The 24,151-nt window shown below is 44.8% G+C and overlaps 1 protein-coding gene across 8 annotated transcripts in view; it reads left to right on the forward strand.

Moving 5' to 3' along the window:
* The window catches only part of LOC134760535 (protein FAM27L-like), a 39,727-nt gene extending 17,594 nt beyond the window's left edge, over nt 1-22,133 (forward strand). For 2 of the 8 annotated variants that reach the window (XM_063718524.1, XM_063718525.1), the window contains exons 2-4: nt 3,101-3,221; nt 15,637-15,751; nt 20,870-22,133. In XM_063718524.1, the coding sequence (XP_063574594.1) occupies nt 15,678-15,751; nt 20,870-21,152 (357 nt within the window). In that variant the 5' untranslated portion in view covers nt 3,101-3,221; nt 15,637-15,677 and the 3' untranslated portion in view covers nt 21,153-22,133. Of the gene's footprint in view, nt 1-3,100; nt 3,222-6,596; nt 6,664-13,943; nt 14,211-15,233; nt 15,752-16,274; nt 16,764-17,847; nt 18,890-20,869 lie in introns of those variants that run through there. The other 6 variants (XM_063718528.1, XR_010138180.1, XR_010138179.1 and 3 more) reach the window with 6 other exon arrangements.
* The last annotated feature ends 2,018 nt before the right edge of the window (nt 22,134-24,151 follow it).

Consider the following 24,151-nt stretch of genomic DNA (forward strand, 5'->3'; position numbering starts at 1 on the left):
CTCTACTTCTTAACTTTTTGAGATTCCACATACAAATGAGACTATGTGATAATTGTCTTTCTGGCCTAGATCATAATATTCTCCAGGTTCATCCACGTTTTCACAAATGACAGAATTTCCTTCTTTTCTGTGGCTGAATGTATTTCATTGTATGTATATGCCACATTTTCTCTATCCATTCCCCCGTCGATGGACACAAGTTGATTCCATATCATGACTACTGTGAATAATACTGCAATAAACATGGGAGTGCAGATATCTGTTCCATATACTGATTTTATATCCTTTGGATAGGTAGATACCCAGCAGTGGGATCACTGGATCATATAGTAGTTCAATTTTAAAATTTCTGGAGAACCATAATACTTAGCAGCCTAAAACTTAATATTTAATACATAGCGGCTGTACTAATTTATTAGGTTAGTGCAAAAGTAATTGAAGTTTTTGCCATTGAATGTAATGGCAAAACTGTAATTACTTTTACACGAAGTGAATATATTCCCACCAATAGTGTACAAGGGTTCCCTGGTCTCCACACCCTGATCAACACGTTTAATTCTTGTATTTTTGATAATAACCATTATAATAGGTGTGAGATGACAGCAGAGTGGAGCTGTAGTTTGCATTTCCATAATAATTGTGATGTTGAACATTTTTTGCATATGCCTACTTGGCCATTTGTATGTCTTCTTTTGAGAAATGTCTGCTCAGATCTTTTGCTTATATTTTAATCAGTTCATTTGCCTTCTTGCTATTGAGTTGTTTGAATTTCTTATATATTTTGGATGTTAATTACCACAAAATTCATAACAATATAAGGTAATACATATGCTAATTAGCTATATTTAGTCACCTCACAACGTAAATATACCTCAAAATATCATGTTGTACAAAATAAATACATAAAATTTTATCCTTCAATTAAGAAATTAAAATAAAATGAAATTTTCAGCATGATAGACATTCAAATATATGAATCATGTCACCCCAACCTCTCTTTATCATTTTCAGTAGTTACGGGTGAAATCTGAGTCAGGGCTGATGTTCCTAGTTCCCTACTATTATATTCTTAATACACTGCAGTTTCTCAATCATCCTTATTAAAGCAGTTACCAAAATTTAAAAATTAATTTTGAATGTACTATGATCATCTCTGAAAATTATAATTTGAAGAAGTGCTTCTATGAATGGGATAAAATATTTCATTATTTTTTTCAGCATTCCACATTTTTGACTCATTGACTCAGCTAAACCACATAAATCTTCACTTTTTTCTATTTTATATATCATAATGCCTATCTTTCAACTGTGAAAAATTATCAACTATATTTGTTTATTAACTTTGGGAATATGAAATTTAGATTGTGATCTTCTAGAAATAAAATTTAGAAGCTTTTTTTCTAACCAAAGCATTCAGACTTGAGCAAATGACAAATGCAGAATATTTTATGTGTTGACAAATATATACATATAATATCAATGTTTTTGTGTTTCAAGTTTTTAAGCAATATTTGCTAGCTGATAAACTTATTTTTTATTTACTAATAAGAAATAATTTGGAGTGCAGAAATCAAGATACTGTCCTTGCATGACATTAAGATTAATAGATAAATGTTATCACACATACAGGCACATACAACACCACCAGAACTTTACCTAAATGATTGTTTTCCAACTTATGCAATTGTGGCTGTTCATAAACATCTTGTTTATTGATGATCTTGATTATAAACATCTTGTTTATTATTGATCTTGTCTATAAACTATCTTTACTAATTAGGAAACATTTTTTTCTCTTTTCTTTTTTTTTTTTTTTCAGAGAAAAGGTCTGGCTCTGCCACCCAAGCTGGAGAACAGTGGCACCAGCTCCACTCACTGTAACCTTTGCCTCCCAAGTTCAAGTGATTCTTGTCCCTCAGCCTCCCAAGTAGCTGGGACTACAGGCATGCACCAGCACACGTGGCTAATTTTTGTATTTTTAGTAGAGATAGGGTTTTGTTATATTACTCAGGCTGGTCTTGAACTCCTGGGCTCAAGTGATCAACTATTCCTGGTCTCCCAAAGTGCTGGGATTACAGGCATGAGCCACTGTGCCTGGCCTCTGTTTTCTTTATTGCTTTATTTATCTGGTTTTGAGTTGGGAGATGATATTAAACAAGAGTTATAATTTTCCAAAAATTGAAATAAAAATAATTTTAGGCTAGAGGAAAATGCAAACAATGGCAACATTAGGATCTATTAGCTTATTTGAATTTTGTAATAAATAAAGATTTGATATAATGGGAAATTTCGTATGCTCAATGTGTAAGTACATTCTCAATTCTTGAAGGAAATAATAAAACAGTATCAACTTAGAAAGATATAAAAAAAATGCTAAGTTGTCACACAAAAAAAAGAAATTCAGAAAAAAGGAAATTCCAAAGCAGAAGTCCTGGTATGTTACTATTCCAGACAAATCTCATATGAGAAAGCACTCAAGATAATTGAAACGTTAATTTAATAATTAATTAATTAAAATAATACAGTCCTGGATGTCTTTCCTTTTTTGTGCTTTCTTTAATTTCTTTCCAGCTATATATAAATGTGTCTTGGTAGAAATTTAAGTGCCTGGGAATGAATAGTACTGTCCCCCAGGATAATAAGTTATTAGCAAATTAATACCTTGCTTCTGTTAGTTGTCAACATGTTGCAAGTAAACATTGTTGATAGGCACTGTGGATCTACAAAGGGTAAGATATCATCCTTTCACAAAAGGATAGCTATTAAACCTGACTGTAGGTAAAGTTAAATTGCAACTAAACATATGTAGACATATACCAAGATTTTTAAAATTACACAATATTTCTGACCAATAAAATATAAACTAGAGTCTAAACTGTCTGGCTAAGAATTTCATTGCTAGAGTACACTTACAAGTACTAAATGAATTTCCAAAAATCTAACATTTTGTTCTCAATAAAATAAAATGTGTTTAATAAATATGAAGCAAAAAATAAAATCCTAAACAAAAGCAAACACTGTTGATCAGTCAATTTAACATGGACTATTATTGCTATTATTTTTATTGACCAATAATTTATTTCCTGACTTTTCTTCCCAGATATGGACACTATTGATGGGAGCGGCTGGCCATCTGGAGTGGCAGTTGCCATCATGTCAGTAGCACTTGGGCCGCACGGGCAGTGTTGTCAGGAGCAGCAGCAGGAGCAGCAGTGGCGGTGGTAGGTCCCCGTTCCCTGTGTCCTCAAGGCATCTGACTGCACCGCCCCCTAATGGCTGGGCAGGACCCACTCCCAGGTGCAGACCCTCCATGGTGGCCTCAACTTCGCTTCCCACCACATCTGGGAGCCCATCAGCGCTGGCAGCCGGGTCTTGCAGGATTGGCCCCAGGAGCATCAGGTTCATTTGTGCGGCATTAGCCAGGGCCCCCATGCCACCTGCACCTCGCCCGTGCACTACTGAAGGGAAAACGCAGAGAGGAGTCACGGCCAGGGCTGCACACTCTATGGAGCCAGTGGGAGCTGGGGACAAGTGGGAGCTCAGCCCCTTCCAAATTGCCAGGGCAGTAACTCCCCAGGCGCAACTGCAGCTGCCCAAGGAGGGTCTGCGACCCAGGCAGTCCTGTGCTCTTGGGAGCCAGGAGAAGGCAGGAGCCCCACCCTCCCAGGTACAGCTGGAGCCTTTCAAGCCACGGCTGCAGACCCAGGCACTCTGCACTCTTGGTGCCTGGGAGGGCCCCCGTGACCCCACAGGCTCAGAAGTGCCTGCGCCCACTGTCTGGGTTCTCCTCGCTGTCAGCACCTGCTCCAATCTTTGAGCAAAGTTGAGGTCGAGCACACTATATTGTGCCCAATATAAAATAGATATAAAAATACCTCTTACACTTAAATCCAGGCATTGTCATTTGAATGACTTAAGAATATGCAGCTAAGGTGCTTTTGAAAATACAAGCTAGTGATTATACTGAATTTGTAAATCACGTAGGATAGTGAGTCATTTTAGAATATTAATTATTTCAGTCCATAAACCTGGATGTCTTTCCTTTTCTGTGTTTTCTTTCATTTCTTTCATTGATGTTTGTAATTTTTGTTGTAGAAATCTTTTACTTCCTCGGTTAAGTTTATTTCTACAATAGCTACATTTTTGTAGCTATTGTAAAAGAAATAGCTTCCTTAATTTTTTTTCAGCTAGTTTACTAGCAACATATAGAAATGCTACTGTTTTTTGTATGTTGATTTTATATCCTGCAACTTTATTAAATTTATTAAATTCATTTATCACTCTAAGAAGTTTTTGGTAGAGTCTTTAGTTTTTTCTGTGTATGAAATCACATTGTCTGCAAACAGGGACAATTTGACTGTCTCCTTTCCAATTCAGACACCCTTTATTTCTTTCTCTAACTGAATTGCCCTGGCTAAGACTTTCAGTATGTGAAATATGAGTGGTGAAAGTGGGCCTCCTTTTCTTGCTCCAGTTTTCATTTTTCACCTTTTCCATATTCAGTATGATCTTAGCTGTGGGTTTGTCTTTATGCCCTTTTGTGTTGAAGCATATGTTTTCTATACTAAATTGTTGAGAGGCTTTTGTCATGTAAGAATGTTTAATTTTGCCAAATGCTTTCATTGTGTTTATTGATTTAATCGTATGGTTTTCAATATATATCCAAAGGAAAGAAAATCAATATATCAAAGGGTTACCTGCACCCCCATGTTTATTACAGCACTATTCACAATAGCCAAGATATAGAATCAACATAAGTGTCCATCAACAGATGAATGAATAAAGAAAATGTAACATACCTATATAATGGAATACTATTGAGTTATAATAAAGAACAAAATCCTGTCATTTGTGGCAACATGAATGCAACTGGAGGGTATTAGCTTAGGTGAAATAAGCCTGGCATAGAAAAATAAACACCACAGGCCAGGAGCGGGGACTCATGCCTGTAATCCCAGCACTTTGGGAGGCCAAGACAGGCGGATCACGAGGTCAGGAGATCGAGACCATCCTGGCTAACACAGTGAAACCCCGTCTCTACTGCAAATACAAAAAAAAATTAGCCGGGCGAGGTGGCAGGCACCTGTAGTCCCAGCTACTCGGGAGGCTCAGGCAGGAGAATGGTGTGAACCTGGGAGGCGGAGCTTGCAGTGAGCCAAGATAGCGCCACTGCAGTCTGACCTGGGAGAAAGAGCAAGACTCTGTCTCAAAAAAAAAAAAAAAAAAAGAGAGAAATAAACAGCACATAACTACATGTTCTCACGTATGGAAGCTTAGATAGCAGAGTATTGGTTACCATATACAGGAAAGAGAAAGGGGAGTATAAGAAAAATTTGGTTAACACATACAAAATTACAGCTGGAGAGAAGGAATAGGTTATAGTTCTCTACCGCACTGCAGGGTGACTGTAGTTAAAGGGAATTTATTGTGTGTTTTCAAATAACTAGAAGAAAAGATTTTTAATATTCTCCTGCAAAGAAATAATAAATGATTTAGGTAATGTATATTCTAATGACTCTGACTTGATCATTACACATTGCATAAATATATCAAAATATCACTCTGTAACCCATAAACCTGTACAATTATTACATGCCAATTAAAAATAATTTTAAAAGAGAAAAAATGAAATAAAATTAAAGGTACAGAATTTAACTACTTTTTCTTCTATGAAACCCAAGTGTCAGTACCAAGAAGAGTGAATTTATTAGTTTTCTAAAATAAAAAAAATCAAAGACCAAAAAAGAGCAATATCCAAGAAAAACAACTGTTAGTAAGAATACTTAGAAAACTTGGGCACTGTATCACCCTGTTCCTAGATACCAATTTATAGATGACCACTTAAATAGAAGTTTATTCCAGTTAATTCATTTATAATCCCAGAGTTCAAAATTACATTTTACCTACAATAAATGAGATAACACATTTAAATTGTATGGTACTCTGCCTAACACACGTTAATAACTCAACACATGTTAGCAATAAGCTTTTAGTATAGTAGTCATAGTACTAATTTCTCACATTGCAATTTCCTTCATTCAGAGACATGAATACAACTTTCATCATGACTCCTTTTTCATCAAGATAGCTCTTCAAATTATTCTATTTCTTTCATTCAGTATATTAGCTGTGTATACCGATACTACATTCTTTTTTTTTTTCTGAGATGGAATCTCATTCTGTCACCCAGGCTGGAGTGCAGTGGCATGATCTTGGTTCACTGCAACCTCCAACTCCCAGGTTCAAGCAATTCTCCTGCCTCAGCTCCCCAGGCAGCTAGGACTACAGGTGCACACCACCACGCCTCACTAATTTTTGTATTTTTAGTAGGGTCGGGGTTTCACCATGTTGTCCAGGCTGGTCTCAAACTCCTGATCTCAGGTGATCGACCCACCTTGGCCTCCCAATGTACTGGGATTACAGGCATAAGCCACTGCACCCAGCCTGATATTGCATTCTTGGATTTTGAACACTGAATATCTTTTTGAAAGATTAAACCTCTTTACCAATTTGTGCTTTGGAAATTATTTTCCCTCAAGTGTTCTAAGAGTGTAATGAAGAATGAGGGTCACGTTTTATCACTTTTTTCCTTAAAGATTTCAGACATGCTGAGGCCGAGCTTGGTGACTCACGCCTGTAATTCCAGCACTTTGGGAGGCCAAGGTGGGTAGATCACGAGATCAGGAGATCGAGACCATCCTAGCTAACACAGTGAAACCCCATCTCTACCAAAAATACAAAAAAAGTAGCCAGGTGTGGTGGCGGGCACCTGTAATCCAGCTATGTGGGAGGCTGAGGCAGGAGAATGTCTGAACCCAGGAGGCAGAACTTGCAGTGAGCTGAGATCGCGCCACTGCACTCCAGCCTGGGTGACAGAGCATGACTCCGTCTCAAAAAAAAAAAAAAAAAAAGATTTCAGACATGCTGAAACTGAATGAAGTATTATTTGCTACCAGATAGATTAGTTCTTTCTAGTTGTAGGAGTGAATACATCTTTAATGGTATATTTTGGGTTATTGCCTTATTTTTGATGCAGTATTCTGTAAATAATTTTTTAAACCTGGCAAAATTCAGTGAGCATAGATTCATCAACTTTGGTGTTATATTGTGTTTGCTTTTAAAAACTGCTTTTGAGGTTGGGCATGGTGGCTCTTGCCTGTAATCCCAGCACTTTGGGAGGCCAAGGTGGGTGGATTACCTGAGGTCAGGAGTTCGAGACTAGCCTGGCCAACATGGCAAAACCCCATTTCTATTAAAAACAAAATTAGCCAGGCATGTTGGTGCATGCTTGTAGTCCTAGCTACTCAGGAGGCTGAGGCAAGAGAATCGCCTGAATCAGGGAGGCAAAGGTTGCTGTGAGCCAAGATCACACCATTGCACTCCATCCTAGGTGATAAGAGCGAAACTCTGTCTAAAAAAAAAAAAAAACAAAAAAAAAACTACTTTTGAATAGAGTTGTAAATACATTTTTTTAAGAAAAAAGAAATTATCAAGTGCATAAGTTCATAACACAAAATCAAATAAAATTCAAGGCACAAGTTAGTACTAAAAAAATTATGTTGAATATTCCCTAATACAACATGCTTTTTCCCTTCATGAACAGTTTGTGTTTTACTGAGAAGACACCTTATTTATGGCAGAAGTTAGACTACAGATGAATATGTAGTTTAAACACTCTCAGTAGCTTTCTTAATTTTACATATGCTTCTTTATGCTTCTGTTTATTTTCATTTTTCCAATGTCCATATTCTAGTAAATTTGAATATTTTAATTCAAGTTTATTGAATTTAATATTTAATATTGCTTGTATAATTTAGTATTTGTAAGACTCAAAAAGGTTTATGAAAAAAGAAAAAGATCAACATGTTGCTAATCATTTAAAGATTATTTTAAAATCTTTGACCTTTATGTGTTAATGAATAAAATGTTAGTAGTTATTAGTATAAAATAATTTATGTCTTTTGGACTTAGCATCCAGCATTTCTTTTTAAATAAATAAATAATTATTCTCCTGCAATATATTATGTTTATCTGGGTTTTGAAAAATGATGTTTCCTAATATGAGAAAGCCATTTACATATTTAAATCTACAAAGGCAAATGAAATGGTACTAAATTATTTACATAATAACATTTAGATTGTGGCCCTTATAACATTCTTTGTATACTTCATACAGAGTTGGGGATATGCAATCCTAGAATATTGCTGAGAGCAAACCCTTCAGCTTGATGAACAAAACAAGACTTTTAAATCAAATTAAACTTTTAAATTACCCAGGTTATGGGGCCTTTTAATTCAATGGATATGGAGCATAATGAATTATTCCCTTTTCATTGGGTAATAAGATCTCATTCTTAACTTATAATACTCAAAATATCCTTTAATTTTTAATTTGTGGTTAACCATATCATTATCCCTAGATATTTTAGCTTCTATCTTGAAGTCTATAATAATTTTGAAACAGGAGAAAGTATTTTTTATTACCATATGTGTTAAACATCATGGTTTTCAAATTTAACTGCAAATGTATCTTTTTCATTGCTTCCTGATGACGCCCTTCACCCTATCCATATTGTCACTACCAAGTGGTAATTACTTTTCAGGTTCTCATATTTGTTTTTTTGGAAAATCTTCTCTGTGCCTTATAAAGAATATGATTGTAGGCATTCAAATACCAGTGAAATACACATAATTAGCCTGTGGTCTAACTCATTTCTTTAAGAAACTACACTAATTTTACACACATACTGATATTTTTATTGCCGCATTATTTCTGGAGAAAATAAATACTGCTAACATCATGTTGGTAAGAGAGTAAAAAAGTCTTTTCTCGAAAAGTGCTCATTGCAGTATTAACCTATAGTGTCAATTTTTTTTATAAATTCCTCATACACATTTTATTCTTAGAGAAATAAAAATGCTAAAAGTGAAATGTAGGGTCTTTATAGTTAGGGTAAGTTGTGTCATACCGAGGTAACAAAACAAAAAGTATTTTGTCTCTTTTGGGCCTTTTCTTATTCAGTTATACTGTCAGTTTGGCTTTTTTTGTAGATCAACTTATTGATCTCAGTATTCTGAAATAATATGTTTACTATCTTTTGATCAGCATTTAAAATATTAGATTTATTGTTACTCTTCTGCCTTTATTGGGCTGGAAGAATAATTGTTTCTCTCACTCCACAAAAGCCAAGTTGCAGAGAAAAACACATAGACATTCAATTGCAAAGCAAAGAAACTTGACTATTTTCTGCAATTTTAAAGTGTACATTGAATGAATTAAACCATCTTTTTATTTTCTTTTTTGCTCACTTGCAAATATTAACATCAAGCGTATTATTGTAATGTTATCTAGGTAAAAATCTCAACAAGTTTTCATAATTACCATTTTTAAATATATAAATAGGGGACCTAACTTTAATTTTTAATGTTCGAGGCCATGTCTGTTATTTCACTCTTTAAACACAGTTCGTAATGCAGACACTTAGTAAATACTCAAAAATTATGTGCTGAATAAAAAAGGTTAAATATGTAATATGTACAAAATCTACTGGAAAAAATGCACCAACAATTTTATTTGGTATACCAGTTTATTGTAGAAACTTTATTGCCTTTAAATAATAATATACTTTTCCAGTGTCTACAATGACTTGTAATATTTGTACACATATAAAATAATATTTCCAAAAATGTAATCCGGCAAGGAAATATACTTTCTAAATTCTAGATTTATAATTTAGGGGTTAAATTATAAAATCATTAAATAAAATACAAATGACATATAGTCAAAGATCCCCTTGGAAAAAAATTAAGGGTCCTCTAAAGTGATGTATTCATATATATAATTTTACAATCACCCTCAGTTTGCTGTTCCTCTGGCATTAGAACAGATTGTTGTTGTTTATTTGCTTTAACATCAAAGGTAAATGTTTTTGTTCCTTTAAGGACATATGTAAAAATAAATGCATATAGTTTACAATAGAATCATATTTAGTGATAAGCACATAGGACATGAGACCATCCGAAATAAATGCAGAACCAAATCTCTCATGCATATGCTCTCAACCACATATGTTTATTGATAAAATGCTAAGTGGAAAAACCTGAATTATGTAAATTTATCTCTCTCCTTTGCCTTTTTAAATATACACACAATCAATCAAACTCTTTGTGATTTAGTAATGAATAAGTAATACTCCATTGCATATGTAATGAAATGTGTGGCATAAAATCAATATTAGGTATAAAAAATCTATGGCAATAAGGTTAGAAGGAATGTGCCATAGCAGCGATTATCTCATAGCCAAGAATATAGGTATTTTTAGTCTCTGATTCTTTTCATTGTCTACATTTTCTATGAATAACACAGATAACTTTTGTAACATTTTATTCTAAATCTTTTAACATGAAAGATACATTTAAAAATACTCATTCCATATACACGCTGATTTTTAAAATATTTATTATGATTTCTCATGGAGTTTAGGAATATTCAAAATCTACTAAAAGTTATCATGTTTTATGATAGCTCTCACTTGCTTTAAAAAAAAAAAACAGTCTTGACAATTTACAAGTATGTAATGGGCATCCACCTGGGGCCTAGATATCCTCTTGGGGACTGATGTCAACCTGGAGCCTGATGTCCACCTGGGACTGGCTATCCACCTGCGGCCAGATATCCACCTATGGCTGAATTTCCATTTGGGACCTGAAGTGTACCTCTGGCCAGGGTGTCCATCTGGGGCGTGATGTCCACCGGACACCTAGGTATCAACTTGGGGCTTGATGTCTACCTGTCCTCAGACTGTGGCCCCTGGGGGTAGGGACCACGTGGACATTTTCAGTACCGTATGCTGGGCCCACCAGGGCACCTGGCACACAGGACTAATGCTAAGGGCAGAGTTGCTGAGTGAATAAATGGGAGGATGTCAAATGTCTCTTCTTGCTTCTGGCCACCTCATAATGTGGAGATCATTCATAAGAACAGGAACTGCATGACCTCAGCATGACTCTCCCCTGGCTCCAGATGCATGAGAACAGCTCAGTGGGCACCAGGAACACAGAACACTGTCCTCCCACCCACCCTGTAGCGAGCATCAGCACTGCAGCCTCAGGCAGGAGCATCACAGAACAAAACAGGGACCTGCATTTAGGATTCCTCAAGTCAGTGGCTCTCTAGGGTCCCTGGAGGCAAAGGAGCAGGATCTGCAGGCTCCAAGGGCAGCAAGAAGGACCTCAGCAGTCTCTTTTGTCCCTTCTTTGCCTCCAGTTCCTGGGATGTGCAGTTCACTCTCGAGGCGTCCTCACCACAGCCAGGGCAGCAATTTCCCCCAACTTCCAAATGAGGTTTGATCGTGTTCCGGGACTTTTGACACAGGGTCCAGTGCCTGGGCACATTCTGTCCTATCCCAAATCCTCATCCACCCGAACCACCAAGCCTCTCTCTGCTCTGAAGGACCCCCAGAGTGAATAGCTTTTTTCAAGTGTCTCAGCAAACACGGGGTCATTCATAAAAAACCAAGGTCAACAAGCACTATCAGAGCATGTGAAACCCTACGGTTTCATGCTCTAAGCACCTCACATTATATACAGGAGAAAACGGAGGCTTCATCTCCTGTAGCCCCTGTCTACACTAGGGCAGGTGGGATGGTCGTAATTCCAGGTGCCCACAGAGGTGGACTGCAGGACCCCAGTTCTGTCCTTTCAAGGCTGTGCTGGGCATGGCCCTGGCCCAGGCAGAACCCTGGGAAGCTTGCAGATTCTCCTGCCCATGCTCTAGGCCCTTGTCTGAGCCTTTCTCTAAACTCAGCACATTGAATAGGGCTTGCTGGCTACACGTAGGTCAAGAGTGTAACCCCCATATCTCTAATTCCTCACAGAGTTCTCACTATATTCTCCTACCCACCCTGTTCTCAGACCTCCAGACTCAGAGAATAGATAGGCTACTGCCTGGTAACTCTATCTGGATGTCTAAGAGCAAACCCTACATAGCAAATTGTGCCAACACTGTATATCCACCACCCACAAACCCATGCCGATCATAATGCCCATATGGAAACTAAATACTTGGATTAGTCCCATATGCAGAAAAAGGCAAATTATAAACAAAAGATTGTTATTAGGTTGGCGTGAAAATTATTGCTGTTTTTGACATTACTTTTAATGGCAAAAACTGCAATAACTTTTACACCAACCTAATAGGAGTGTGTGAAATGAACAGGTCTAGTTTGTCGTGCTTTTCTATTTTCCATTTGTTCATATTTGTTGCTTTCTGTGTATCTTTGAGAGTTTGGAGGAATTTGTGAAAGGAACCAGGATAAACATTTTTTCTTGCTATTTGAAGGCCACATTTTTTATCTATGTTACATCTCTAGTAATAGCTTTTTCAAAATTCTGTTTCATCTGCATACCTTATGTTCTTAATTAGTATTGCTACTAATATCAAAAATTATTTTCTTATTTTAATATTTTGTCTTCTGTTATTTCTTAGTTTATGTTACTTAAATTTGTTATGATTTTTGTTTACTTGTATGCTTTTTCTAGGTTTTCAGATGGATGATTTAGTTTTATTAGATTTTCAGCTTTTTCTAAAAAATGTACTTAAAGTTAGAAATATACCTCCAATTTCTGTTTAAATGCATTCTCAAAAACTTACATATCTAAAGGTATTTATCATTATACTACATTGTTTTCATAATTCACCTATTGTTTTCTCTCTAACTTCAAGATTGCTTAATAATGGTCTTAGTGATTTCCAAATATCTGAAAATGTTAATTATTGCTGGCTTTGAGGAATACAATATGATATTGATGATTTAGAATACATTGATTACTCATTTGTTGTCTAATTCATGACCTACATTTGAAAACATGATGAAATACAAATGTACATTTGTATACTTTTAGATAAAGATATTGACCGTGTTATTTACATCCTTTTCAGCTTTTTTACTTTTGATTTTCAATATTATTGTGCTGGCTTACCAAAGAGCTAGTTAAAATTAATTTTCTACCTATTTCCCTATCCCACTTGTTTAAATTAAAATTTCAAAATTATACTTTTAATTATACTTATGTTACAGATTTTCATATTTTTTAATCAATGTTTCTTTACCACTGTTCCTTATAAAGTCGTTTTTGGTATCCTGTGATTGGCCCTTTAAGTGGTGATGAATAGAAATAATAAAGCAACTGAAGCAAGGTGATAAGAAAAAATGAGAAGACAGAAACAAATCAATGTGTCCATTTATGTAAATTTAACTGTGTAAGAGCAATAACAAAAAAAAACCCGGAAAGTTATTTTTCAAATCTATTCATAGAAAGTGAGATTACACACACAGAGAGAGAGACAGGCCCGAGGTGAAGACCAGGCTCGTCATAGAACTCTGGCCCCAGGTGGACACTGAACTCCAGGTGTACATTAGGCCCCCAGTTGATGCTCAGGCCCCAGGAAGGTAACCAGGCTTATGATGGGTATATGGCTCCAGGTGGATACCCAGGATCCAGGTAGAAATCAGGGACAAGTGGGCACCAGGCCTCAGAGGGATACCTACGACCTTAGTGACCTCAGGCCCGAGTTGGACAGTAGGGCACAGGTGAACTCCAGTCTTCAGGTGGACATCAGGCCCCAGGGGAAATACAGGTCTTAGGTCTACTCCTAAGACACAGGTGGACACAGGTCTTAGGTTTACCCCTAGGACCCAGGTGGACGACAGGCCCTGGGGGGCCACTGGCCCCAAGTATCCAGTTTCCTAAGAGCTAGGGTGGGCAGCCCCACTGGGCACTGTGGCCAGGCCTGCCATGTCTTCTTGTTCAGCTGCCACATTCTGGTGGGGTGGGCGGGAGGTGTCAAGAGACCACAATCTAAGTTCTTATTACCTGATTTTATTTCACCTCCACTGAGTGCTCACTCTCCTCTCACCTAACAGATTTACTCTCATCTGCAGGTGGTTTAAACGCAAAGGTTTACTGAAGATTTAAAGAGTGTTATCCAGTTGGGATGATTTAAACTAACAGTACACGTTGCATTTTAAGAAAATAATCAATCCCCAGAGGAGGTGTGGGTTATGGAGCCATGACAAATTTTCAACATTGCTTCCCTTACTTGTTGTTTCCAAATAAAAGATTTTTGATTCCCCACTGATGTTGGATGAGAACGCTGAGTGTGCAAGCAAAATATCATTTTTTAACTAAGGGCCCAATAGTGTCTTAAATATGCAGAGCTGAGTCTGCAGGTGGAGAGTGACAGGTTTGTTCAAAACGTGGTATAGAGCGGCCTTGGGTCTCACCTGCCGGCCCTTCCATCCTGTGCCCTCCCAGCGAGGCACCCAAGCCCCGCCTTAGGGCACACCCCTTCACAGGGCCACATAGGCCCCACTCCTCACCTATGCGGTCATCTCCAAATGGCACAGCAAGACCTTCTGTCCAGGCCCAGACCAGGGTCCCAGTATCTCCAGGGGGGGCCTGGCATCCAGGCATCTGTTGAGAACTGGCCCAACGTTGGGGTCTGAGCTAGCCTATGGGACCTGGACGTGTGGGGCAGCTGCACAAGGACTCATGCCTGGCTTTATGTATAGCACCAGGAAAGGCACTTTAATCGTATTCATTTGTTGCTCACAAAACCTCTGAGGTGGGTGCCTTCCTCATGTCACAGATGGGAATGACAAGAAATAATAAGGTTAAAGAGCATGCTGATGGTTGAAACCTGGTCAGGAACTGAGAACTGGAGTCTGTAGACCCCTACCTGTGACCTCTGTGGCCAGAGGACCCTCTCTCACTGGGTTTGTGTTTGCAGCATGTCCTGTCCTTCCCTAAGGGCCTCAGGTTCTGAGGCATGGTGAGGGCTGCTGGAGCCCATCACTGAGCTGTAGAAGGAAATACTAACGCTGGCCATGCCACCCTCCAGGCAGACACAGCTGGGGTTGAAAATCGAGATGGGGCAGTGTTGCCAGGAACAGAGGGAGGCAGGTGGAGAATAACTCACCAGTGAGGGGTTTCCCTGCTACAGCTTTCCAGGGCCATTTCCACTTTCTGGGTGGCATTTTGGGGCAGCTCACACAGTACACTCACATAGCCAGTCCCCAGGGTCACAATCCCCAGATGTTGGTCATCTTGGTGACAGGCCCTGTGCTTCTCCAGGAGCCTTTGTGTATGGGCCCTTCCCAGGTAAGCGTGATATGTCCTGGTTGTCCTCAGTCCAGGGCACTGCCAGCATTTTCCTTTCTGGTCAGGGTCAAAGCTTTGTTGACCATCTCCAGGATACGATGGCCAGCTGGCCCTTGGAGAGCCAGTCACTCCAGGTGACACGGTTTGGTACTGGACGTCCGCGGTCCCCTCTCCCACGCCGCCCCATACTGGGCCCCGTATCCAGCCGCCACCGCTGCTACAGAAAGAACAGCCCCACTGCCTCCGCGCAGCTGCCATTGTTTAAAGGGACCTCAGCCTGACTTCCAGGAGCTACGCGACTCGGCCCAGTAAATGCGCATGCGTGAGGAGCGAGCTGCTTCTCCCCGTCACAGCGATTCCCAGGGTTGTGGTTGAAACCACTCCCTGAGGCTTGGCAAAGCAGGAGCCCTCCGTGGCAGGGCTTCGGTGTCGGGGCTCCGAGGCTCCGGCCTGACTTCTCCACGGGGTCCACAGGAACGTCTCCGGATGCCAGGACTTGAAATGGGCCAACCAGGATGGCGAAACCACAGGCAGAGTCCGGGGAAGCAGAGCGGCATCCCATCCTCAGGCCTGACCGGATGGTGTTCGGGTGAGTCTCCCCAAAAGTCATTCCCCCGTAATCTGGATGACAGGTCTGCCTGTGTGTCCGTGGGCTGCTCTCTCACCCGAGGGTCATTTGCGTGGAGAGCAGAACCCCGCAGCCTCAGGGGTTGCCTGAGGGCTGAGGTGGGGGTGTTTCCGTGACACCGCTGTATGACTGTGTGCGTGTGTGTGTGTGTGTGTGTCCCATTCTCTCCTCTCTCGCTGTCACTCTCTGTCTATTTCTTTCCGTCTCTCTGTCAGTTTGTGTGTGTGTGTATGTGTGTGTGTGTGCCATTGTGCGTGTGTGTGTTTGGACGAATGTGCCCTGTGCGCCAGAAAGCGATTTCTTGCATGTCGGCTGGTCTTTGGTGAGCCTCTTTCTGCATCTCTGCCTGGGTCATGTGGCCGGTTGTCAATCATTTTCCTGGCGGTTCCACTTTGGGTTTGTGAAGGCCTCTACAACGTGAGGAGATGCGTGGGTCCTGGAGCAATTGAAATCTCATCCCCATCCTGAGTGGCCTCTTTTCTAGGATCAAGATGACCACACTCCAGCCAAGGATAAAAGCCCCACAGGAGCTCACTCTCCTGCAGGAGAGGAGCAGACCCACGTCCAAGAAGATGGCTGTATCTTTTCACCGCTCTTCTCTGAGAAATGAAGCCACACCATGATACAGTCTTGAAGAGGAAGCCGGGAATGGGAGATGGCAACAATCTCTGTCATGGTGGCCTCTCTGGACAAGTTACCCGTTTGGCACCCCTCCCCTTATGCCCGTGGCAGTGGCACAGTGCTGTATCCTGCCTGGGCTCTGGACCCTGCTCTGTCCTCCCTCTTACTCTGTCTCCCTTGTTTCTGAGAGGCCTAGAAGCTTCTAGGTCTGGCTGAATGTCTTCAACAAAGATCACTTCCCAGTCCATCATGGAGTCAGTTGGTGGACATCCATTTCATGATTGTGTCTCTCTCCAAACCTGTTTCTGCTTGATTGGGCAGGTTTGATGACCCTGGAGCTCTTAGCTTCCATATGTGTCTCAGACAGGGAAGCTACCTTGGTCTCCATGTTTCACCTCATGGGTGTGTGGATTGCCTAGAAGCAAGGGTAAACGACCATGGCTGGCCTTGTCTTCTGTGACAGCTGCGGTGTCGAATTTCCTCTGCATCTCCTGTCTCATTCTTGAGGGACGTCCTCTCCTCTGCTCCTGGGTAGACTGACTCCCTGAATCTTTTGGCCCCCTGCTGGATCCCAGGTGTTCTTTGATTTTGCTTGGCATTGATGGAAAGGTCACTTGTACCCCCCTTCACCTGGGTACATGCCTGGACACCATTGGTTGTTTCGCCATCGCCCCATATGCCCTCAGTGACACACATCCACACCATCTGCTCTGGGATACGCCACTGCCATGCGTGGTCGCCTTGGTTCCACCTTGGAATAGCCCCGTCCCCGTTTGCCTGTGTCCTGGAAAGTGGTATCAGCTTGCAGGAGCCCCTGGGCTTTTAGAAGCGGGGCAGGCCACTGCTCTTTCAAAGGAGGAGGGAGGCAGAGGGCTCATGGGTCAGTGAATTTTCAGCTGACACTACAGTCTTGAGGCCCATGGGAACATTCTGTGCTGCAGCGAGGCCCTGCCTGGTCAGCGGATGTGGTGAGCCCATCCTTTCTCACCCAGAGGGGTCCAAGATCCGATCCAAAGAGGAGTCCTGAGACTCCAGCAGGAGTCCTAGAGCTCTCTCTTCACTAGTGGAAGTTGGCTCAAGGAAGTCCTGAAGACAGGACTCCTGAGGGTTTGGCCCTAGGTCACCCGCGGACCCCTCTCCCACGATGCCCCCTAATGGATCCCGGATCCAGCCGCGGCGGAGGTTACACCAGGAGCGCGCCTGCCGCCGCGCAGCCTCCATTGTTTCAAGGGGGCGCAGCCTGACTGCCAGGAGTCCAGCGCGAGTTGGCCCCGCCAATGTGCATGCGCGAGGCGCCTGCAGCTTCTGCCTTCAGTGATTCCCACGGTTGTCTTAGAAACCAGTCCCCCAGGCTTGGCAAAGCCGGAGCCCTCCGTGGCAGTGCTTGGGTGTCGGGGCTCCGAGGCTGCAGCCTGACCTCTCCACGCGGTCGACAGGAACATCTCCGGATGCCAGGAGTCGCAAAGGGCCGACCATGATGACGAAACCACAGGCAGAGACCTGGGGAACCAGCGCGGCATCCCAGCCTCAGGCCTGCCAGGACGGTGTTCGGGTGAGTCTCCCCAAAAGTCCTGTCCCCGTGATCTCGAGGACAGGTCGGCCTGCGTGTCGCTAGGCTGCTTTCTCATCCAAGGGTCGTTCTCGCAGAGAGCAGAACCCCGCAGCCTCAGGAGTTGCGTGGGGGTGTATGCTTCTGTGCCACTGCTGTATGACTGTGTGTGTGTGTGTACTTGTGTGTGTGTGTGTGTGTGCGTGTCTCCCATCCTCTCTTCTCTCTGTCTCTCACTCTCTGTGGGCTTCTTTCTCTCTCTCTGTCATTGTGTGTGTGTGTGTTCCCGTCTGCGAGTGACTTCGGAAGAATGTGCCCTGTGCGCCAAAAAGCGACTTCTTGATTTTTGGCCTGTCTTTCATGAGCCTCTTTTTAGGTCTCTGCCTGGGTCATGTGGCTGGTTGTCAATCGTTTTCGCCGCGGTTCCACTTTGGGTCTGTGAAGGCCTTGACCACGTGAGGAGATGCGTTGGTCCCGGAGCAATTGAAATCTCATCCCCATCCTGAGCGGCCTCTTTTCTAGGATCAAGATGACCACACTACAGCCAAGGACAAAATCCCCACAGGAGCTCATCGTCCTGTGGGAGAGGAGCCGACCCACGTCAGAGAAGATGGTTGTATCTTTTCACAGCTCTTCTCTGAGAAATGAAGCCACATCACGATACAGTCTGGAAGAGGAAGCCATTAAAGGGAGATGGCAACAATCCCTGTCACTGGAACGCTGGCCTCTCTGGACAAGCCACCCTAGTGGCACCCCTCCCCTTATGCCTGTGGCGGTGGCACGGTGCTGTATCCTCCTGGGCTCTGGCCTCTGCTCTGACCTCCCTCTTGCTCTGTCTCCCCTGTTTCTCAGGGGCCTGGATGCCTCTCACTCTGGCTGAATGTCTTCAACAAAGATGACTTCCCAGTCGGTCAGGGAGACACTTCCTGGAGACCTGTGTTGTGATTGTTTCTCTCTGCAAGCCTGTTTCTGCTTGACTGGGCAGGTCTGATGACCCTGGAGCTCTTGGCTTCCATATGTGTCTCAGACAAGGAAGCTTCCTTGCTCTGCATGTTTCCCCTCATGGGTGGGTGGATTGCCTAGAATGAGCGCTAGGCGACCATGACTGGCCTTGCCTTCTAGGACAGGTGGTGTCGCATTTCCTCTGCACTTCCTGTCTCATACTTGAGGGACATTCTTTCCTCTGCTCCTGGGTGGAAGGACTCCCTGGATCTTTTGGCCGTATCGAACGTCACGGAGCCAAAACGACTGGGCTGGGGCTGGGGCTGGGGCTGGGGCTGGGGGCAGGGGAGGTCGCATCAGGGCTACCTGGACGGTGGAGGGTTGGGGGTGGGGTGAATGTTGCAGAAACCTCTTTGCTCCTCTGGCAGATGTTTCAAAATGTGGCTTGGACTCAGGCACAGGCCACCTCCTGGTTCCCAGGTGTTCTTTGATTTTCCTTGGCATTGGTGGAAGGGTCACTTTTTCACCCCTTCCATTGGGCACATGCCTGGACACCACTGTTTGTTTCACCATCGCCCCAGATGACTCCGGTGACACACATTCACACCACCTGCACTGAGATACGCCAGTGCCACGCGTGGTCGCATTGTCTCAACCTCGGATTCCCCCCTGTCCGTGCTTGCACGGCTTCTGTAAAACGGTGTCGGCTTGCAGAAGCTCCAGGACTTTTAGATGCGGGGCAGGCCACTGCTCTTTCAAAGGAGAAGGGAGCCAGAGGGCTCACGGATCAGTGAATTTTCAGCTGACACCACGCCTTGAGGCCCATGGGGTCATTCTGTGCTGCAGCGAGGCCCTGCCTGCCTCACCAGATGTGGTGAGCCCATCCTTTCTCACCCGGAGGGGTCCATAATCGGATCTGAAGGATCCCCAGCAGGCGCCCTGAAGCTCCCCCTCCTTTCTCACCGGGTAGGTCCGAGATCAGACCTGAAGAGGAGTCCTGAGACCCCAGTAGGAGCCCTTGAGCTCCCTCTCCACTGGTGGAAGTCGGCTGAAGGAAGTCCTGAAGACAGGACTCCTGAGGGTTTGGCGCTATTCACTTGCGGCCTCCTCTCTCACGCCGCCCCCTACTGGATCCCGGATCCAGAGGTGGCTGAGGCTGCAGCAGGAGCGCCCCTGCAGTCGCACAGCCGCCATTGTTTCAAGGGGACGCAGCCTGATCCCCAGGAGCGGAGCCTCAGTCGGCCCCGCCAATGCGCATGTGTGAAGCACCAGCTGCTTCTGCTATCACAGTGATTCCCACGGTTGTCAGAAACCAGTCCCGAGGCTTGGCAAAGCAGGAGACCTCCATGGCAGTGTTTGGGTGTTGGGGCTCCGAGGCTCCAGCCTGACCTCTCCACGGGGTCGACAGGAATGTCTCCGGATGCCAGGACTCGCAAAGGGCCGACCAGGATGAAGAAACCCTCGGCGGAGTCCAGGGGAAACACCGCGACAGACTAGCCTCAGGCCTGCCCGGACGGTGTTCGGGTGAGTCTCCCCAAAAGTTGTGCCCCCATGATCTCTAGGACAAGTCGGACTGCGTGCTCTTGGGCTACTCTCTCACCCAACAGTCGTTCTCGTTGAGAGCAGAACCCCGCAGCCTCAGGGGCTGCCTGTGGGCTGAGGAGGAGGTGTTTCCGTGCCACTGCTCTGACTGTGTATGTGTCTGTGTGTGCGTGTGGGGGGGGGGGTGACTCCCATTCTCTCCTCTCTCGCTGTCTGTCACTCTGTCAGTTTCTTTCCCTCTCTCTGTCGGTTTGTATGTGTGTGTGTGTGTGTGCCCTTGTGCGTGTGTGTCTTTGGACAAATGTGCCCTGTGTGCCAGAAAGCGATTTCTTCCATGTTGGCCGGTCTTTGGTGAACCTCTTTCTGCGTCTCTGCCTGGTTCATGTGACCGGTTGTCAATCATTTTCCTGGCCCTTCCACTTTAGGTTTGTGAAGGCCTGGACACATGAGGAGATGCGTTTGTCCCGGAGCAATTGGACTATCATCCCCATCCTTAGCAGCTTCTTTTCCAGGATCAAGATGATGACACTCCAGCCTAGGACAAAGGCCCCACAGGAGCTCATTGTCCTGCAGGAGAGGAGCAGACCCACGTCAGAGAAGATGGCTGTATCTTTTCACGGCTCTTCTCTGAGAAATGAAGCCATACCACGATACAGTCTTGAAGAGGAAGCCGGGAATGGGAGATGGCAGCAATCCCTGTCCCTGTGACGCTGGCCTCTCTGGACAAGTCACCCATTTGGCACCTCTCCCCTTATGTCCATGGCAGTGGCACGGTGCTGTATCCTCCCTGGGCTCTGACCTCTGCTCTGGCCACCCTGTTACTCTATCTCCCCTGTTTCTGAGAGGCCTAGATGCCTCTTGATCTGGCTGAATGTCTTCAACAAAGCTCACTTCCCTGTCCATCAGGGAGACAGTTGGTGGACATCCATGTCATGATTGTTTCTCTCTCCCAACCTGTTTCTGCTGGATTGGGCTGGTTGGATGACCCTGGAGAGCTTGACTTCCATAGGTGTCTCAGACAGGCAAGCTACCTTGGTCTCCGTGTTTCACCTCATCAGTGGGTGGATTGCCTAGAATGAGCAGTAGGCCACTGTGACAGGCCTAGTCTTCTGGGACAGGTGGTGTTGCATTTCCTCTGCACTTCCAGTCTCATTCTCGAGAAACATTCTCTCCTCTGCTCCTGGGTGGACTGACTCCCTGAATGTTTTGGCCCCCTCCTGGATCCAGGTGTTCTTTGATTTTCCTTGGCATTGATGGAAAGGTCACTTGTGCCCCCCTTCCACCTGGCACATGCCTGAACACCATCTTGTGTTTCGCCATTGCCCCATATGACTTCAGTGACACATATTCACACTGTCTATTCTGGGATACAGCAGTCCCACATGTGTTGGCATTGGCTCCACTTTGGAGTTGCCCTTGTCTCTGTTTGCATGTGTTCTGGAAAGAGGTATCAGCTTGCAAGGGCCCCAGAGCTTTTACAAGTGGGGCAGGCGACTGCTCTTTCAAAGGAGGAGGGAGGAAGAGGGTTCATGGATCAGTGATTTTTCCACTGACACCACGCCTTGAGGCCCATGCGATCATTCTGTCCTGCAACGAGGCCCTTCCTTTGTCAGCAGATGTGGTGAGCCTAACCTTCTTCACCCGGAGGGGTCCAAAATGGGATCTGAAGAGGGGTCTTGAGACGCCAGCAGGTGCCCTGAAGCTCTCTCTCCACCGGTGGAAGTCAGCTCAAGGAAGTCTTTAAGACAGGACTCCTCAGGGTTTGGCCCTGGGACCCCCGCGGCCCTCTCTCCCCTGCAGCCCCCTACTGGAACCTGCATCCCACCATCGCCGCAGCTGCAGCAGGATTCCCCCTGCCACCGCCAGTCACCATTGTTTAAAGGGGCCACAGCCTGACTTCCAGGAGTGGAGCGCGAATCGGCCCAGCAAATGCGTATCCACGAGGCTCTAGCTGATTTTCCCGTCACATTGATTTCCATGGTTGACTTAGAATCCAGTCCCTGAGGCTTGGCAAAGCAGGAGTTCTCCGTGGCCCTGCTTCATTGTCGGGGCTCTGAGCCTCCAGCCTGACTCGCAAGGGTTTCAATACCCTTCTCATCCTCAGCTGCCTCTTTGCTAGGATCAAGACGACCACACCCCAGCCAAGGACAAAGGCCTCACAGTTGCTCATTGTCCACCCGCAGGAGGGTGCCCACAGACCTTCAAGAAGATGGTTTCCACTCCTCTCGCACTTTGCCCTCGTTGAGAAATCTAGCCACAGCTAGACACAGGGACAGAGAAGGAAGCCGGCAATGGGATGCGGCAAGCATTTCTGTCACCCAAACGCTAGCCTTCCTGGCCAAGTCACCCGTTTGGCACTTGTTCCCGGATGCCCGTGATGGTGGCATTGTGCCGTATCCTGCCTGGGCGCTGGCCTCTGCTCTCTGCTCCTTATTTCTCTGTCTGCCCAGTTTCTTGGAATCCTAGAGGCTTCTTAGTCTGGCTCAACGTCTTCAACAAAGAACACGTCCCAGTCTATCAGGGAGAAATTTCTTTGGGGTCCGTTTCATGATTGCTTCCCTCTCCAAACCTATTTCTGGATGATTGGGCAGGTGTGATGATCCTGGAGCTCTGGGCTGCCATACCTGTCTTGGACAGGAAGCTCCCTTGGTCTCCATGTCGGAATTGAGGGCTGCGTGGTCAGTCCAGGAAGAGCGGGAGGCGACCCCAACGTGGCGGACCTTTGCCTTCTAGGAAAGGCAGTGTTGCCTCCCACCTGTGCTTCCTCTCTCATTCCTAAGGGCCATCCGGTTGCTCTGCTCCTGGGGAAAGTGCCTTCAAGCAGTGAATCTTTTGGCTGCCACTGATGTGAGGGAGCCAAAGGGACTGGGTTTTGCTGGGTTTAGGGGAGGTGGCGTCAGGGGTTCCTACCCGGTGGCGGGGTGTCAGTGTGGTGTCGTTTGTCGAAACCTCTGGGGCCCTCTGGCAGGCATCCCTGAATGTGGCTTGGACTGGGGCACAGGCCCTGCCTCGCATGTTTTCAGGTGTGCTTGGCTTTTCCTCAGCTTTGTGTGGAAGGTCCCAGTGGCCCACGGAGGCACGCCTGGACGTCACTATCTGTCTCGGCATCGCCCCATACGGCCTCAGAGACACACGCTCACTCCATCTGCTCTTGGGGGATGTCAGTACCACGTGTGGTCACATTGGCTCCATCTCGGACTCACCTCTGTCTCTCTTTGCACATGTGGCAGAAAGCAGTTTCGGGATGCCAGAGCCCCGGGCCTTGGAGATAAAGGCAGGCCACTGCTCCACCCAGGAAGAAGGGAGGCAGTGGGCTCATGGGTCCGTGCATTTTCAGCCTACAGTATGCCTTGCGGCCCTTGGGATCTTTCTGTGTCCCACCGAGACCCTTCCCGCCTCACTACATTGTAACCCCATTCCTGATCACCCGTTCGGATCCATAATCAGATCCGAAGAGGAGTCTGGAATGCCCAGCCGGCACCCTGAAGCTCCTCCACCACTAGGAACTGAAACAGAAGACCGATCAAGAAGGTCCTGATGACAGGACTCCTATGGGTCCAACCATGGGTCTCCTGCAGGCCCTCTCCTAGTACTCTTCCCACCTGCCATCTCTGACTTCGCCGCCGCCCCAGTCCCCGCAGCCCGTCGTGTCGCCGCCATTTTTTAAAGGGTCCGCAGCCTGACTGTAGGGAGCAAGGAGGGAGTCG

Source organism: Pongo abelii, chromosome 19 (genome assembly GCF_028885655.2).
Source record: "Pongo abelii isolate AG06213 chromosome 19, NHGRI_mPonAbe1-v2.0_pri, whole genome shotgun sequence".
In the NCBI taxonomy this organism is placed as follows: domain Eukaryota; kingdom Metazoa; phylum Chordata; class Mammalia; order Primates; family Hominidae; genus Pongo; species Pongo abelii.